The sequence below is a fragment of the Podarcis gaigeae genome (genome assembly GCF_964106915.1).
Source record: "Podarcis gaigeae genome assembly, chromosome: 1".
Classification (NCBI taxonomy): Eukaryota; Metazoa; Chordata; class Lepidosauria; order Squamata; family Lacertidae; genus Podarcis; species Podarcis gaigeae.
The window spans coordinates 51,001,378-51,016,631 of NC_139678.1; the positions used below are offsets into that span (position 1 = coordinate 51,001,378).

A 15,254-nucleotide genomic window follows, 5' to 3' on the forward strand; every position below is an offset into this window, starting at 1 on the left:
GATATGGGACCCCATTCTGAATGCAGTTAAGTTCTGAGTGAAGACTCAGCAGCCACAACACTCCACTACTCCAGTGTAGTCCTTCAGCTGTGGAGAAATCTAGCAACATGCTATGGCTGCTCTCAATTCCTCTCTCCCATCAGAAGAAAGGATGTGATCGATGTACTTAGGCTTTCATCCTTTTCTGTTTCCATATTAAGATCAGGAGAAAAAGAGCACAAAAAGCAGCTGCCACCAGGTTATATTGCTCATTCCTGCCAAGTGGGCACATTCATTGATGGGGGTGACTTCACTGTTGCAGCAGCATCCAACTTTTTGGGGGTTTCTTTCCTACTGTGAGGCAGGAGTTGTGCAATAAGCATACAATGCTAACCCAGTTCTTTTCTTTTTTTTAAGACCCCAAGCAGCCTTAACCCCCCCCCCCAAATATGCATATATTTTTTTCTGAAGGCATTTAGTTTTCACATCAGAAGCAGCATGTTAAGGTTGTATGTTTGTAAAATTCAAAGACAACATTTTATTAGATTTACTTGCAATGATGTCTTGGCTTTCTTTTGGTGTGGCCCAAGAATCTCTGCTGGGGTCCACTGTAATTCATGCACAAAGTGTGCACTGATAACAACACATCTTGTAATTCATACCTGCTACATCACACCCATTTATTTTCCATGCTTTGTTGCTTAGAGTCACATTCCAGAAAGTTACATTCCAGAAAGTCAGAACTGGAAATTTGAGAACACTACTGCTACAATAATGCTACAATATTCAAGCTTCATGTAAGACACAACATAAGATCCAATAAAACTTTATTTGGAAGTGGGGTATATAATTAATATATATGTGTGAAAAGGAGAGAGAGAGAAACCAGATGCACAAATGCAGCTCCTCAGTACCCGTTCAAGACACCATGTTGCATATTTTCTGGCATCACCACCCTTATCATAATACAGACAACTTCATATACCGTATTTTTCGCTCTATAGGATGCACCCGACCATAGGACGTACCTTGTTTTAGAGGGGGGAGAACAAGAAAAAAAAATTCTCCCCCTCTCTGCTCAGCGCTCCTTCAGCAAAACGGCAGAAGAAACAGAGCCCCTTCCATTTCTCCTCCTGCTTTGCTGAAGGGGCTCTGCGCAGCTCTCCCTCTCTGCTGAAGCCGGGAGAGTCTTGCTCTCCCAGCTTCAGCAAAAGGAACCCGAAGCCTTCGGAGCGCAGCGCGAGTTCCCGCTGCGCTCCAAAGGCTTCAGCCGGCTATCCCTGAAGCCTGGAGAGTGAGAGGGGTCGCTGCGTACCGACCCCTCTTGCTCTCCAGGCTTCAGCGAAAGCAACGCAAAGCCTCCGGAGTGCGGAGGGAGCACTCGCACTGCGCTTTGGAGGCTTCGTGTTGCTATCACTGAAGCCAAGGAGCTTGCATTCACTCCATAGGACGCACACACATTTCCCTAAGGGGCGAAAAATAAGGTAGTTTGTCAGGAAAGGGGTCTCCATGCACTGTAATTATTTCCTACATCTTGGAAGCACTAGTGAACACACTCTCTTTCACAACTGGATGCTATCAGAGGAGAGCAGTTCTAATTGGCCTCTCTCTTTCCTCTCCTGGTAGCGTCCAATTAGAACTGTTCCCCTCCTCCTTTCCAAGTGTGTTGGCCAACCAGAAATAGACAGTGAGGGGAGCACCCTCAAAGATCTGACTATGGTTGGGCTGGGCTGCAACAGTGAGAGCCGTCTGTGGTTGTAACCATCACTTTCTCAGGTTGCTGTGAAGTCTGCTTTGCAATTTTCCCCACTGGATTTATGGAGCTCAAGTGAGTGGAATTCAGCAAGGGATGGGTTGGTAGCAATGCCAATGTTTACGTAGCTCCCCTTCAACATGCGACACATGGGCAACTGACTCAGTGCCCCCACCCTTTAAAAGGGCTGCTGGTGCCATAACTGTTCTGGCTGGCCCCCTGCTGTATCAGTGGAAAGAGTAACAAGCTTGACAAGGAGGGACTATGGAAGCAGGCATGCCACGAATAGGAAAAAATGTATTTGCAAAGCTATGTCTCCCCACCCACCTATGTGGTCTAAGAGTTGCCAAATTCAGTATGGGAGTAGGTCATTATACTTTAAAACAGCTGCACAGAATTTCAGAAAGTGAAGCTTCTCTCATTTTAGTGAGATTATAATGGGTTAAGCTGCTCCCTTCAAAATCTACAGCAAGTGCTGCTGCTGCTAAAAAAAGGCACCTGTCTCCTTCTGCCACAGAGTCTAGCTATCTCCTAAACAATTATTGGTTAATGTTTCTATATTTATATCCCATATTTCCTCCATCAGAGAACCGAAGGTGTACACAAGTGGTTTCAAGACAGTCAAAGTAGTGGTTTCATGTGCTTTCAGATCTATCATGCTGTTAATAGACCACTTTTGTATGGTGGGGGAGGAGTCACTAACTTCCTTCTGGCATTCCAAAATGCGCAGTAGCTTTTCATAGAAAGCAAACACTTCTTCTAACTATCATCATAGCCCAAGGGGGACAAAACTAAAGCACAGACATTCAGATTTGTGTGGAATTCAGCAAAGGGAGAGGCAAGTGGAAATTCCTAGGGATGTTGGGAATCACCCTGGAGCAAATATGGATTTGCATTTCAGGTAAGACAGCAAATCTATTGTGTGAGGTAAGACAAGAACCTAGCCAAGTCCCAAGACATACAGTTTCTGGCAGAGATAGCTTTGTATGACTGCCTGGTAGTACACAGCTGCGGCTCCAGAAAAAAAAATCTAAATAGGATTTAAATACCTTACTGTGGTAATAATAATAATATTATTTGACAGGCACACAGGAATCTGCCCTAACCTGACATAGTGTATTGGTCCATCTAGCTCAGGGTTACCCAAGCTCGGGTCTCCAGCTGTTGTTGGACTGCAATTCCCACCATCCCTAGCTAGCCTGACCAGTAGTCAAGGATGATGGGAACTGTAGTCCAAAAACAGCTGGAGCCCCAAATTTGGGAAACCCTGATCTCGTTCAATACAGTCTACATAGACTGGAAGCACCTTTCCAGAATTTCAGACAGCAGCTCTTTGATAAAGAAGGTAATGACCAAAGAAGGAATAAGACCTATCACAAAACTGTCCTGTCACCATCTCATATCTGGCCCAGCTGTCTCTTCTGACAACTTGCCTGAAGCAAGATTGGTCCCTGACCAAACATGTATACTGCACAGTATATGCAAAGGTGGTGCCACAGTTGTCTGCACTTCCTGAACTTGCCATTGCATGAACTTGCGGTGCTGCCTTTGCTCAGAGGTTGAGTGAGTAGAGCAGCCCCTTGCAAGTAAACACTTAAAACCCAATGAGTTTACACGTCAGTGCTCAGCAAAGGTAAACAGGTCAGAAAATCTAGGGATGGTCAGTATGTGAGAGGTGGAATTGGAGACATGTGGAGACAGGGGGAAAGGCAGACAGTGCATGGATGTGTTCTGCCCCTGGAATGTATTCATGTCTGAATCTTCTTCATATAATTCAAGTCTTGAATTGCTCAAAAATGTCACTTGGAATGCTCCAAACCTGCCTCATGTGCCCCTGTCTGCCCACCCCAACAATATACTTTGAAATGTCCCTGAAAAGTCCTCGAGACAAAAGTGGTAAAATTTAGCAGTAGCCTATTAGTGCTGCAGCCAGCTGGTTCTAGTACCAGCCCACTCATTCGTATGGGCCTACAAAATCTATAGCCATCATAAAGGTAAAGGTAAAGGGACCCCTGGCCATTAGGTCCAGTCACAAATGACTCTGGGGTTGCGGCGCTCATCTCACTTTACTGGCTGAGGGAACCAGCATACAGCTTCCGGGTCATGTGGCCAGCATGATTAAGCCGCTTCTGGCAAACCAGAGCAGCGCACGGAAACACCATTTACCTTCCCGCTGGAGCGGTACCTATTTATCTACTTGCACTCTGACATGTTTTCGAACTGCTAGGTTGGCAGGAACAGGGACTGAGCAACGGGAGCTCACCCCATCGCGGGCATTCAAACCGCCGACCTTCCGATCGATCGGCAAGCCCTAGGCTCTCTGGTTTAGACCACAGCGCCACCCGCATCCCATAACTATCATACATACCTAATATTTAACCCAAATGGTCTGTGACCAGAGTGATTGCTGGTGGAAAAGCTTGCAGCTGGGAACAGCTACTGTCTAATACTCACCAACTCACCAATCCTCATGTCAGCAGCCATTCCAAAATGCAAACGTAAACCATGTGTAAACTACCTCAGATGTGCTCTCCTTTTATGGCTTTCACACCCAGCTCCTCTACCCCCCTCCCTCCAGTAAATGAAACAGCATACCTAAGTTTTCCCCTATATGTCAAATCACGCAAGTATGTATAGCTAGCTGCTACACTTAGCACATCAATGAAGCCTCCGGGTGCCTTGTTTATGCCACCCTTGCTCGTCATCTTCACAACACAGTGGTCCTGGTAAAAGCAGACACTGCTAGAAAGGGGAAAGTGCATGCACATGCTGAAGGAAACCCATATGGACCTGCAATAATTCCATCACACTCTGTTCCAGAGTTTTGGGGGGGAGGAATTAGGACAGTCAACCAATTAAGGAATTTAATTAGTCTGCTGCCTTTTAGCTAAGTATATTTGAATATAGGGATTTTGAGATCCTGAAGGAAGTATGACATAACTTGCAATTTAATAAAGCTATCACTCACTGTTTTAAAAAGAAAAATCAAAGGTGACCTTTCCTTCCTTTTCATTTCCTATTATAGTAACACATCAGAACTGAAATAGCCTACAAATTAACAAGTGGGCCCTAAATTCAAAGCTCCAATTAAAACTAGACCTCCTCAGTTAGCCAACTAAAACTCAATTTTAATTATCACAGCTGATTGTCGAAAAGAAGGATGAGGTTTCCTGCTAAGAGTTGTGGAATTATGAAAATGAGCAGGCAGCATTTGAAAAGCTTGTTACCAGAAGTTGGCAAAACTTCTATAACACTTTCATGTTTCATAATTCTGAGACTCATCTCAGGATTTTAAGAGGGGGAATTATGTAGTTCGACTTAAAAAAAAACACACACCAAAAAAACCCCTTATGGACACATCTTATTAAAACCAAGGACTGGATGATTCATGTGGCAAAGAAGGGTAAGTTTCCAACCAAGAGGCCAACATCCCACCACATCTGTTCAGAATATATGGAAGGAAATCAACAAATACAGTACGTGGGTTCCTTTTGGCTAATGGTCAGCACCAAGGATCACCTGGGGAATGAAGTATATTGCATCTCCCTTTCCCAAATTTTCTTTTCTGTGTAGACCCTTCTCCCTCATAGGAGTTTATAGAGTCTCCATATGCTATTAGGGGTGGTATTCTAGAAGAAGTCAGACAGACATGCTGAACGACAGCTGTCACCCTGTCACCGTAATGCAAACAGAAACTTGTTACTTTCACCCTCTAGCTCACATCCTGCCTGAGAGTCACGTGTAAATTAGGATTATTTTAACACTCCCTTTAACAAAAGGGACTCCAATGAGATGAAAGAGCAAAGGTAGACCAGCCTGGCTGGAGGGTGCGCTTCTCTGAAGTTAGCCTTGGGATGGGAAGTTGCTGCATGCATGCAGCAGGGTCTGCTCGTGCAAAGGGACCTCTGCACCTCTCTACCCCCTGGGCCCCCTAAATCTTATCTGGAGGGTTGGGGAACCCCCAAAACAGATTTAGGGAACATAAGAGAGGTCACAAGAGGAAGAGTCTCATTGTGTGAGCAGATCTTATTTCCCATGCACACTCAGTACTATGTTAATTCCACCCTTAGATAGCAGACACTGGAAATTAATAATTATTCTGACAGGGGGGTGAGCTCCTCCGAATAACATAATGGGGGTCAGCACAGCACCACGCCAGAAAGCTCTAGTAAAAAATTAGCACATCATGCCCATAAATAAGGCAAAAAGTAATCCACCTCTCAAGCACTTTTCAGGAAAGTCTGCAGAGCAGTCAAGACAACCAAACCTGGCCCTGCACTTGGTATGTTCTTTCTGATGACTGAGGAACTGACTTCACAGAACATTGCTCACGAAAAAGGCACATTCATCTCATTAGAAGGACAAGACCAGAGTTATTAAAATCTGAGTAATGTACGTGCTTTGATATGTAGAACAAGGGGGAAAAATTAAGTGGTCCACTGAGACTGCCTGCAATTTTCAAGCAGTCTGCAGGGGATTGGAGGGGAGGGTTCAGAATCACTGTTCTAGAGGAAAGCAGGGATCAAATTTATCAAGGAGGAAAGCAGCAATTATCCTTTCCATCCCTCAAGGACTACAATGATGTTTCGGGTTTAATCTGGAGAGAAAGAAAAATCAGCTGCAAACCAAATCCTCCAAATGCAGCTTTTAATAGATGGTTCCAGACATCCCTTTATTCACCTTGCATTCCGGGATAAAATGCAGCCAAGTCATCCACAGATTTATTTTATTTCAAAAGTGAGAGTAAAGGGCCAATTTAACTGCTTTACAGGTAAATATACCACATCCTGCCCCTCATGACTACATAGTTCTCAACCAGCATGGAGTCGAATGAAGGCGACACACATAATATCCTCTCAGCATCCTTCACTAGTGACCTCTAAGTCAGGGGTCTGCAACCTTTAAGACAAAAAGAGCCACTTGGACCCGTTTCCGAAGGGAAAAAAAATGGGAGCCGCAAAACTCGTCATTATAAAAATAACTTTTTTGTCACTTTTTATTTTTATTTCTTTGTTTGACCCCTCAGAATTACTCCTCCTCATAGAAACAAACGTTGAATTAACAAGTTGCCTTTTTGTGTGTGTGTGTTCTTCACTCCCCTTCAAAACAGTGACCAGCGTACATGCCCCTTACAATGTAGCGGGTGGGCGGGAAGGTGCCGTCGGGACAGTGCGTGACTAACACACGCACCGCCCCCATGCGACGTCACAGCCAGTACAGCGCCCGCCACAGTGGGGAGTGTCGGGGCGCACAATGCCCCTCCTCCCCTTGCTAGTATCCGCCCCGGAGCCGCGGCAAAGGTGTAAAAGAGCCACATGCGGCTCCGGAGCCGCGGGTTGCAGACCCCTGCTCTAAGTGATCAAGGGACCACATGTCTGGCTAATTCTAGAGCTGAGGAAACTCTAGGGACAGATTTGTTGGGGCACAGTGGGATGCCTGTCAGGACCAGGTGCATAATTTGACCTAGAAATGAGAAAGCACAGGCCACAATAGCACAAGGACACACTTTTGCCTCGGCCTCCCACCAAATAGATTTTTAACCTCTTGCATATATGCCGATTTTTTCACATAGATGTCACAACGGCAACTTCACTAAAGCTTGCCATTTAAACATGGGCTAATACAGTTACGCACAAAAGTTGGCCAACAGCCACTATGACTTTTAGAGAGCCCAGTCATTTGCCATAACACATTGTCGACAGCTTAATCAGATACCAGGGCACTGTCTTCTAGGGTTCTAATTACATCCCTTGAAGCTGAAATTACAGCCTGCTTCCCATCTATACCAATAGCTTCCCACACAGAGGTCCTCCATCAGCGCAGTGAGACGGCACTTGTGCAGCATAACAACGAGGTGTCAGACCAGCTTCTGCATGCTTTCCATACACAGAGTACTATTCCTAGGAGCATCTGACAAAGTAGTATGTTCCACAGCTACCTGTCTGTAGGAAAGAGCCAACTCTTGGGAGCATTTCTTCAACCTTCTAAATAAAAAATAATGTGGTCTGGAAGGAAAAGGTGTCTGAGAATGCTTTGCAGGTTTTTTAAGTGGAAAAAAAGATTGAAATTTATAATATTAAAGGGAAACCTTGCCATTGCCATAAAGAATGATATTCAGTTCTTTGAAATGGGTATCACTTCCCTTAGCAGCTAGAAGGATCCATCAGCAGGATTTTATCTATATTTTGAGTCTGCTGGCTGTATTTCTTTCACCTGGAAGTCAACACCTCGCCACTCTGCCAAACCAATTCACACTTTATCAAGCACTGATGTTTTTGCCACCTCCACAGGGAAAGTGACCAGAGAGATGCATCCAAGTTCAGCTCTTCCAAAATGTGATGCCAAGACTAGCATCTCCAATTCACACTTTGCGGGCAGTCCAGTTGTGTCTCCTGTACCTGTGAATTGAATTGAAGTGCTACATAACCCAAAATGCTTAAAACCAGAAGCCTACAAAATTCCAGCTTTGAAGAGAGATTGCTCCCAAGCAATCAATTAGCATCCAAGTTTTGATCAGATTTAACAGCTTTTTAAAAATAATAATAATTAACTTTTCAGGATCTAGGTATACAAGACCTAATTACTTGCATGCTAATTTGATCATCAAGGATCACAGGGGAAAGACTTGCATTCATTAACAAAGCAGTGCCCCTCACTAAGACATAGATGGTGTAACATGAGCTTCAGAGTTACCACAGACCCAGACAGAAATGCTTCATCAATGCTTCCATTCCTGTTCCAGCAATTACAGGTGCCCTGGTTTTTCTCAGTCGTGTAAGATAGGGCAGCTGAACTGCAAGGATAGGAAGGGAGAGTCTGATACTTCTCAAATGAAAAAGAGAAAAAGGAATATTTCTCTTGAATCTAAGCTTCTCTAAATATTCTAAATAAACCCCACCACAGCTGGACCTGTAATTCAGGTTTGGGCAAAGTATGTTTAGTATTATTCCCGAGTCATCCATTCATGCTGGATTTATGTTGTGCTCTGACCAAATATAGACTATACCCACTGAAATATGTTACATACAACCCATCCACACCACTGGTGCAGTTGCTTCCTATAGAAATCTCTGGGCAGAAGGTAGAAAATCAGCAGTGCGTCGAGTTACTGGATACTATGGCTCCAGAAGCAGATCAAGTGGACCCAGATTCTCACACTTGCTCCTAAGAGAGTTTTATCCAGCCTTGTACTTAAACATTCACCTGGTAGTAAGTAGCCTTTATAAGACTGATTATAAGTGCATGGGTTTACCACTATATTTAATACAGAATAGCTGCTACCATAACCACATGTATCTATTCAGAAAGAGGTGACCAATTAGAACAATTAAAAAAAAATCACAGATGAGTGAGTTTAACTTATATATATATATATATATATAATCTATCATAGGACCTTTATAACCTCAAAATTCACCACCATATAAAAAAAGAGGAAAGAATCAGCAAAGAGAGATTTCTGTGGACTTAGGCCCGAATTTCTAACTATCCATGGCAAAGTTCACAAACGTTGTGAAACAAAATGAAAGTTTATTCAGGGAAAACATGAATTCATTTATATACAGTGCATTTGGTTGATATGACCATGATGGTCAAAACAAACTACAAACATACAATGCATTCTAGTTTGGTTATCCATTGATTTAACTTTTAGAGCCATCAACTGCCATATTATGGGAGAATGCCTAGGAATAAAGGCAGGCAGACTACAGATCAGCCCAATTTCAAGTAGGTCACAATAGAACTACCCATCCCTGGGTGTTTGGAGCACCCCCAGCATAGCTGATAATTGTGTGCAATTTTAGCCCTTGCTTCTCCTCTTTTTAATTATGTTCATTCTGTGCAAGGGTACCTTGAGAGGCATTCATACTAGGCAAGGGGAATCCCAGAAGCACGTGTACACTGCTGGCCTGCATGTGCAGAACTAGATTCAAGCTGTAGCAAGAAGGAAGGCAACAGTATTTGTGGTCAGCTCAGCCCAGAAAGTGGGGCTTCGGGCAGTGGCAGCAGTAGTAGTGGTGAGGACTTGCTAGCCATCCCCCATCAGCTGCCTACCTGCAATTGGGGTAGCATTAGGGTATTAGATCTGCTGGTCCCTCCAGCTTCTCCCGAAATGGCTTGGTCTGAGACTGGACCAGCAACATAACTGCAGCCAGTGAGCACTTGTCCCAGTGGCAACATGGGCCCCATGAAAGCAGCCCCCAAAGCAGTGAGGTTCAGCCTTAGCTGGCCTAGTAAGGCCAAATTCCTTTTAAAAATTACTGTCTCCCAGAGAGAGAGAGAGAGAGAGAGAGAGAGAGAGCGCACAAGCGAGCATTACTCTGTCTTCCCATTCTCTCCAGTGTTTAAAGGAGATAGTGTTTGCATGAATCCATGGTAATATATATGTGACTTGGCTTCCTTTCTTGAGCAAACATTTCTGCATATGTTTTGAGATTTTTGCCATGGATTCCCCAATTGTCTTCAGGACTAGTCTCAGTCTCAGCTTTCTATAAAGTCTTCTAAATAACTCCTCAATAATATATTGCCTATACTTTGTAAAAATCCCATGCACACTAATGGTGTGTGGATGTATGTGTATTTCTATCAGCCCGTGGCTAAGCTCACCTGCTTGAGTTATCTGCTCTGCAGTGCACTTTTAGCTCTTCTTTTCTACTTGTGGCACTCTTGGAGCCTAGATTATGTTAGGCATCACAAATCTTCCAATCATGGGAATCATTTGTCACTTGTCAGCGCACACAAGAACTGTACCCCAAGGGATTCCTGAACTGTGGTCATGGTGTGTCTGTGGATTTGTGGTTGAAGATGAAAAATGGCACAGCCATCATAATAAATGTTAATTCTGGTTTTTAAATTGTATTTATATCACTTCTTTTATTTCTTAATAACTCAGCATCCAGCACAATGCACCACACTTGCTACAATAGGCAGAAAAATAATTAAGCATAAGTCCCATACTGTGTGACTTTTCCAGCTGGCAGACTCTGGAAATCTCCAAACCTGAAATCTGCCACTGTTGTCCAAAAAGCAACACAGAGATTACAAAGAGAGTCCCTATGGTATAATGGTTAGAATGCCAGATTAGGACCTCAGATACCAGTGTTAAAATCCCCACTCTGCCATGAGGTTTACTGGGGTGCTTGGGCTAATAGCACTCTCTCTCCCCCTAACCTACCTCACGGGGTTGTTGTGAACATAAAATGGCCAAGAAGAGAACCATGTATTTCACCTTCAGCTCCTTGGAAGAAAGGCAGGATATAAACGTAAAAGTTGTGTTTGAATATGAGATCAGTATTTCCAGTTATGTTACACAGGGCCTGAGGGCAAACAGCACATTGGAAAGGACAACCCTAAGAACCATACAAATACAGTAGTGAACCTGGCAAGGATGTTTCTTCTTCCCTGATACTGCCTCCTCCATTTCTGTCTCCCAGACAAATACCAGCAGCCCAGTTCCTTCCAATATTTAGGTGCCATGAGGGAATAGCAAGCTCAGTGTCACAATGAGGCAGAAGGCTATAGCCTTTGTTTTTGTAACCTCAACTAGTTTCAAAAGCTACTATTCCTTGTCAACAGGCAGTGACACCCAGGGACATTTTGTGAAGCACTTGGTGGAGGCATGGGGTGGGTGGGGAGCTATTAACTTTCCCCAGGGGGGTGGAGGCACACACACACACTCTACAAACAGATATAACAACACTTTCATTTGTTGAATGAATGTGCTCAAGGATTAACCAGTGAGAAAGAAAAAATAGTTTTTGAGGGGCAAGAACAAGAGCTGCACTTGATGTTTACAGTTTGCAATGCAGGTCAATGCTTTAGATGCTCCCCAAGACAAGGAATATGAATAGGCAGGGACAACGCTTGAGTGCATCCTCCCGCACCTACAAGTAACCAAGACGCTCTACCTTCCTTCCTATTAATTCGCAGCACCCACCAGCTCTTGATACCGCGCGTTCCAAAACCCCAACGCTGCAGGCTGGAATCCCGGGCTGCTAGTCTCATGTACACTGGAGCTGAGAAAACGGGGAGCGGGCAGAGAAGAGGGGAATCACCTCCACACGTTCCATGACTCCACTCCGGCTCCCGAATACGGCGGGGCAGGTAACCGGACTGAAGAGGTCGCGTCAGGTGGGAATCGGGGCACCCCGACGTCACCCAAGAACGGGGACCTGCGCCCCATTTTTTTTGAGAGCTCGCCCACCCGCTCACCTGCGGCCGAAGATCTTAAGCCCCGTAAATCTCTTCTTGCTGTGCCTCCGCGCGGGGACCTTCTCCGGCTCCGGACACATGGAGCTCTCCGAGCTAGCGGAGGACGGCGAGCTGGAGCAGGCGGCGGCCGCCGCCGCGGCACCACCACCACCGGCAGCGCCGCCGCCGCCCAAGTCCCTCTCGGTGCCCTCCTGCGGCTCCATGTGCCTGCCGGCTGCGCTGCTCGCTCACCTGCCCGGCAGGACGCCAGTCATTCCCGCGGGACAAGACGGCGGCGATCGGGCTCACAAGGAAGCGGAGGCGGAGGCAGCCTCTCGCCCGAGTCCATGAATCCGTTGCCAAGGCGGGCGAGAGGCGGAAAGCGGCGCCAGGCTGCCTCGTCCGGGGGCGAATCTGCGGGGCAGCTCCCCAAGAACAGCAGCAGCAGCAGTCAACTGGCGCGCCACAGCTTCGCGCGTCCCCGCGGTGGGCGCTGCATGCCCGTCTCAGCCCTCGGCTGCAATCCCCGGCGCGCCTCGTCGGGAAACTGGAGCGCTGCAGGAAGTATCAGCAGCAAGCAAGGTAAGCGCCCGAGGACCCCAGATAGCTGCCCGGGAAGCTGCCTCCTCGCAGCCCGCACACCCAGGCAAATGCAAGCGGCCAGCTCCACCTGCCGTTCCCACGTGCACATTGCATGCGCAGCAGCCGGCGGCAGACCGAGGGGCGGGTCGGAATAACAGCGGCCGCGCGGGGAAGGCCCCGAAGAGCGCCCTCCCCTCCAGGCACCCGGCGGGAGAAATAGAACTGACACACGGACACATCTCTGCTCAAGGAAGACTAGGGGACAGATCTGGGTGCAGCGTGGCCTGTGCAACTGTAGGAGTTACTTGCATCCATGGGGGATCCGCAGGCCAGCGAGGGAATTCCATCTGGAATACTGGCCTAGGACTGTGGCCCAGGGCTGGCGGGTGGGTTGGTTGGTGTCAGCGCCACGGAGTGACGAAGAAGTGCTTTTGCCCTAAGCATCTGGATTTGTCGGACCTAGCAGGGTGTTCTCACCGTTCTGCCGCTGCTAATGGGAGCCTGCCGGCTCATTTGCAGTCTCAGGCCACGTGCCTGAACAGAGCAAACAGATTGCAATACTTTATAGGGAATGGAAGCTAAAGAGAAAATACGTACTCAAACAAACAAAAAGTTTAATTCGGTTTGGACCGAAAACACAAAACTAAGCATGAATCAGGGGTGCCAACTTGAATAAAATATTGTGCCCCACATAAACACACTATTTGAATGGGAACGCACATCAACTTTGTGGGTGTCCAGCCCCCTCAAATATTTTATTGTGGGGGCTGAAGCCCCCACGGCCCCTAAAAATTGATTCCTATGGCATGACAATAACTTTTGGCGCTGGTGATCACCTACATGCAAAAGCACTTGGTATCAGTTACCTATGGAAATATCCCTGCAAAGCAATTTGAGGTCTCCCCCCCCCCCCCCCGTGAGCCAGGACTTTGCTTGTTTGGTTTGTGCCTCCATTGGTGAAAACTAAAGACATCAAGTGTCTCCAAGCAATTTTTCACATTTTGTGTATTTCCCCACTACTGCCTTTAGCCTAAGCTGCCCTCTGTAATTCCTGGATCCTAGCCTTCAGCCTTATGTGAGTGCAATGTGGGACATTATGAACGAGCCAGGGTGCAACTTCCTCCTAGAGGCTTCACTATCCTGCTTCTCTGAGATTCCTCCCTGGAATTTCCAGATTAGATTAGACAAATAGGACCTGCAACAACAAAAATTAAGTGTACTGGTAACTTCATAGCAGAGTTCCTGCCAGCCATCAAGTAATGCTCTCCTCCAGAATGCTGTCTTGCATTCTATTTCACTCTGCACCACCACTACCACGTTTTTTGTTTTCTGACTGACGCTCAGCATTCCATGGATACCAAGAATGCTCAGTCACCATAGGGCTGTGCCCCATTAATTGTGGTGTTTTCAAAAGGGTTTTCAGTTGGTTGCTTGGTTGGTTCGTACTTCTGCAATCATTGGGGTACATAAAACACAAGAAGCTGCATTATACTGAATGAGACACTCGGTCAATCTAGCTCAGTATTAACCACATTGACTTGGTAGCATTTCTCCAGGGCTTCAGGAGGGAGTCTCTCCCAGCCCAATCTAGACTGGGATTGAACCTGGGACCTTCTGCATGCAAAGCAGAGGCTCTAGCACGGAGCTATGGGCCTCACCCCAAATATATCAGTCGTTCTGATACCTCTTCTTTTTTTCCTGTGGTTCTGTTTTGGCTTCATTTCTGTTGACATCACTTAATTTCACTAACATGGAAATGATTAGATTTGCATTCCCATATTCTTCAAAACTCTCAGCTATTTTGATTAACTGGATTAATCTTTCTCTTTGGAGTTACACTTGTGTGCATCTATTTTGCCTTACATTATGGCAGTTCTTCATGGCAGCAGGGCTGTATGTGAGCAGCACAAATCCCAGCTAAGGCTTGCGATCACAGTCTCACTATAAATTGGAACAGGACAGAACAAATTGCCCACAACATAACAAATTGTGGCCCACAAAACATTAGCTTGTTAACTTCCTGCTCATGGCAGGAAGAATGCTTGTGACTTGCATTTGGAAACATCTTGAGGGAGTCACAACAGGAGCCTGATACAGCAGGTTTCGTTCCTAGCTATATCAGAGAAGCTGACACAAAAAATTCACTTGTTCAATGGCTAAACAAAGCAAGACACATTCTATTCAGTGTGGTTTAATTTTTTTTTATTAGGGGCAGATGGGGCTTGTCAACCTTCGCAGTGATGGAATGCCCTCCCATCAGATGTCAAACAGATAAACAGCTACAGTGGTACCTCGGGTTACATACGCTTCAGGTTACACACTCCGCTAACCCAGAAATAGTGCTTTGGGTTAAGAACTTTGCTTCAGGATAAGAACAGAAATCGGGTCCGGCGGCGCAGCAGCAGCAGGAGGCCCCATTAGCTAAAGTAGTGCTTCAGGTTAAGAACAGTTTCAGGTTAAGAATGGACCTCCGGAACGAATTAAGTATTTAACCCGAGGTACCACTGTATATGACTTTTAGAAGAGGCAGCCCTGTATAGGGAAGTTTTTAATGTTTGATGTTTTATTTTGCTGGAAGTCGCCACAGTGGCTAGAGCAATCCAGTCAGATGGGCAGCATATTATCTATTATTAATTATTATTATTACTATTATTCCCTGGTCCTGAATGTGGTAACTGTGCCCCTGAAGGACCAGGTGCGCAGCCTGGGAGTCATTTTGGACTCACAGCTGTCCATGGAGGCACAGGTC

At 45.9% G+C, this 15,254-nt stretch overlaps 1 protein-coding gene across 10 annotated transcripts in view; it reads right to left on the reverse strand.

The window, feature by feature from the left end:
- DGKZ (diacylglycerol kinase zeta) overlaps nt 1-15,254 on the reverse strand; it is a 135,887-nt gene that overhangs the window by 91,676 nt on the left and 28,957 nt on the right. The window contains exon 1 of one of the 10 annotated variants that reach the window (XM_083749530.1): nt 11,945-12,569. The exons of 4 other annotated variants lie outside the window; for them this stretch is intronic. In XM_083749530.1, coding sequence (XP_083605656.1) covers nt 11,945-12,147 — 203 coding nt within the window. In that variant the 5' untranslated portion in view covers nt 12,148-12,569. Of the gene's footprint in view, nt 1-11,944; nt 12,570-15,254 lie in introns of those variants that run through there. 5 more of the 10 variants (XM_083749525.1, XM_083749529.1, XM_083749522.1 and 2 more) reach the window with 5 other exon arrangements.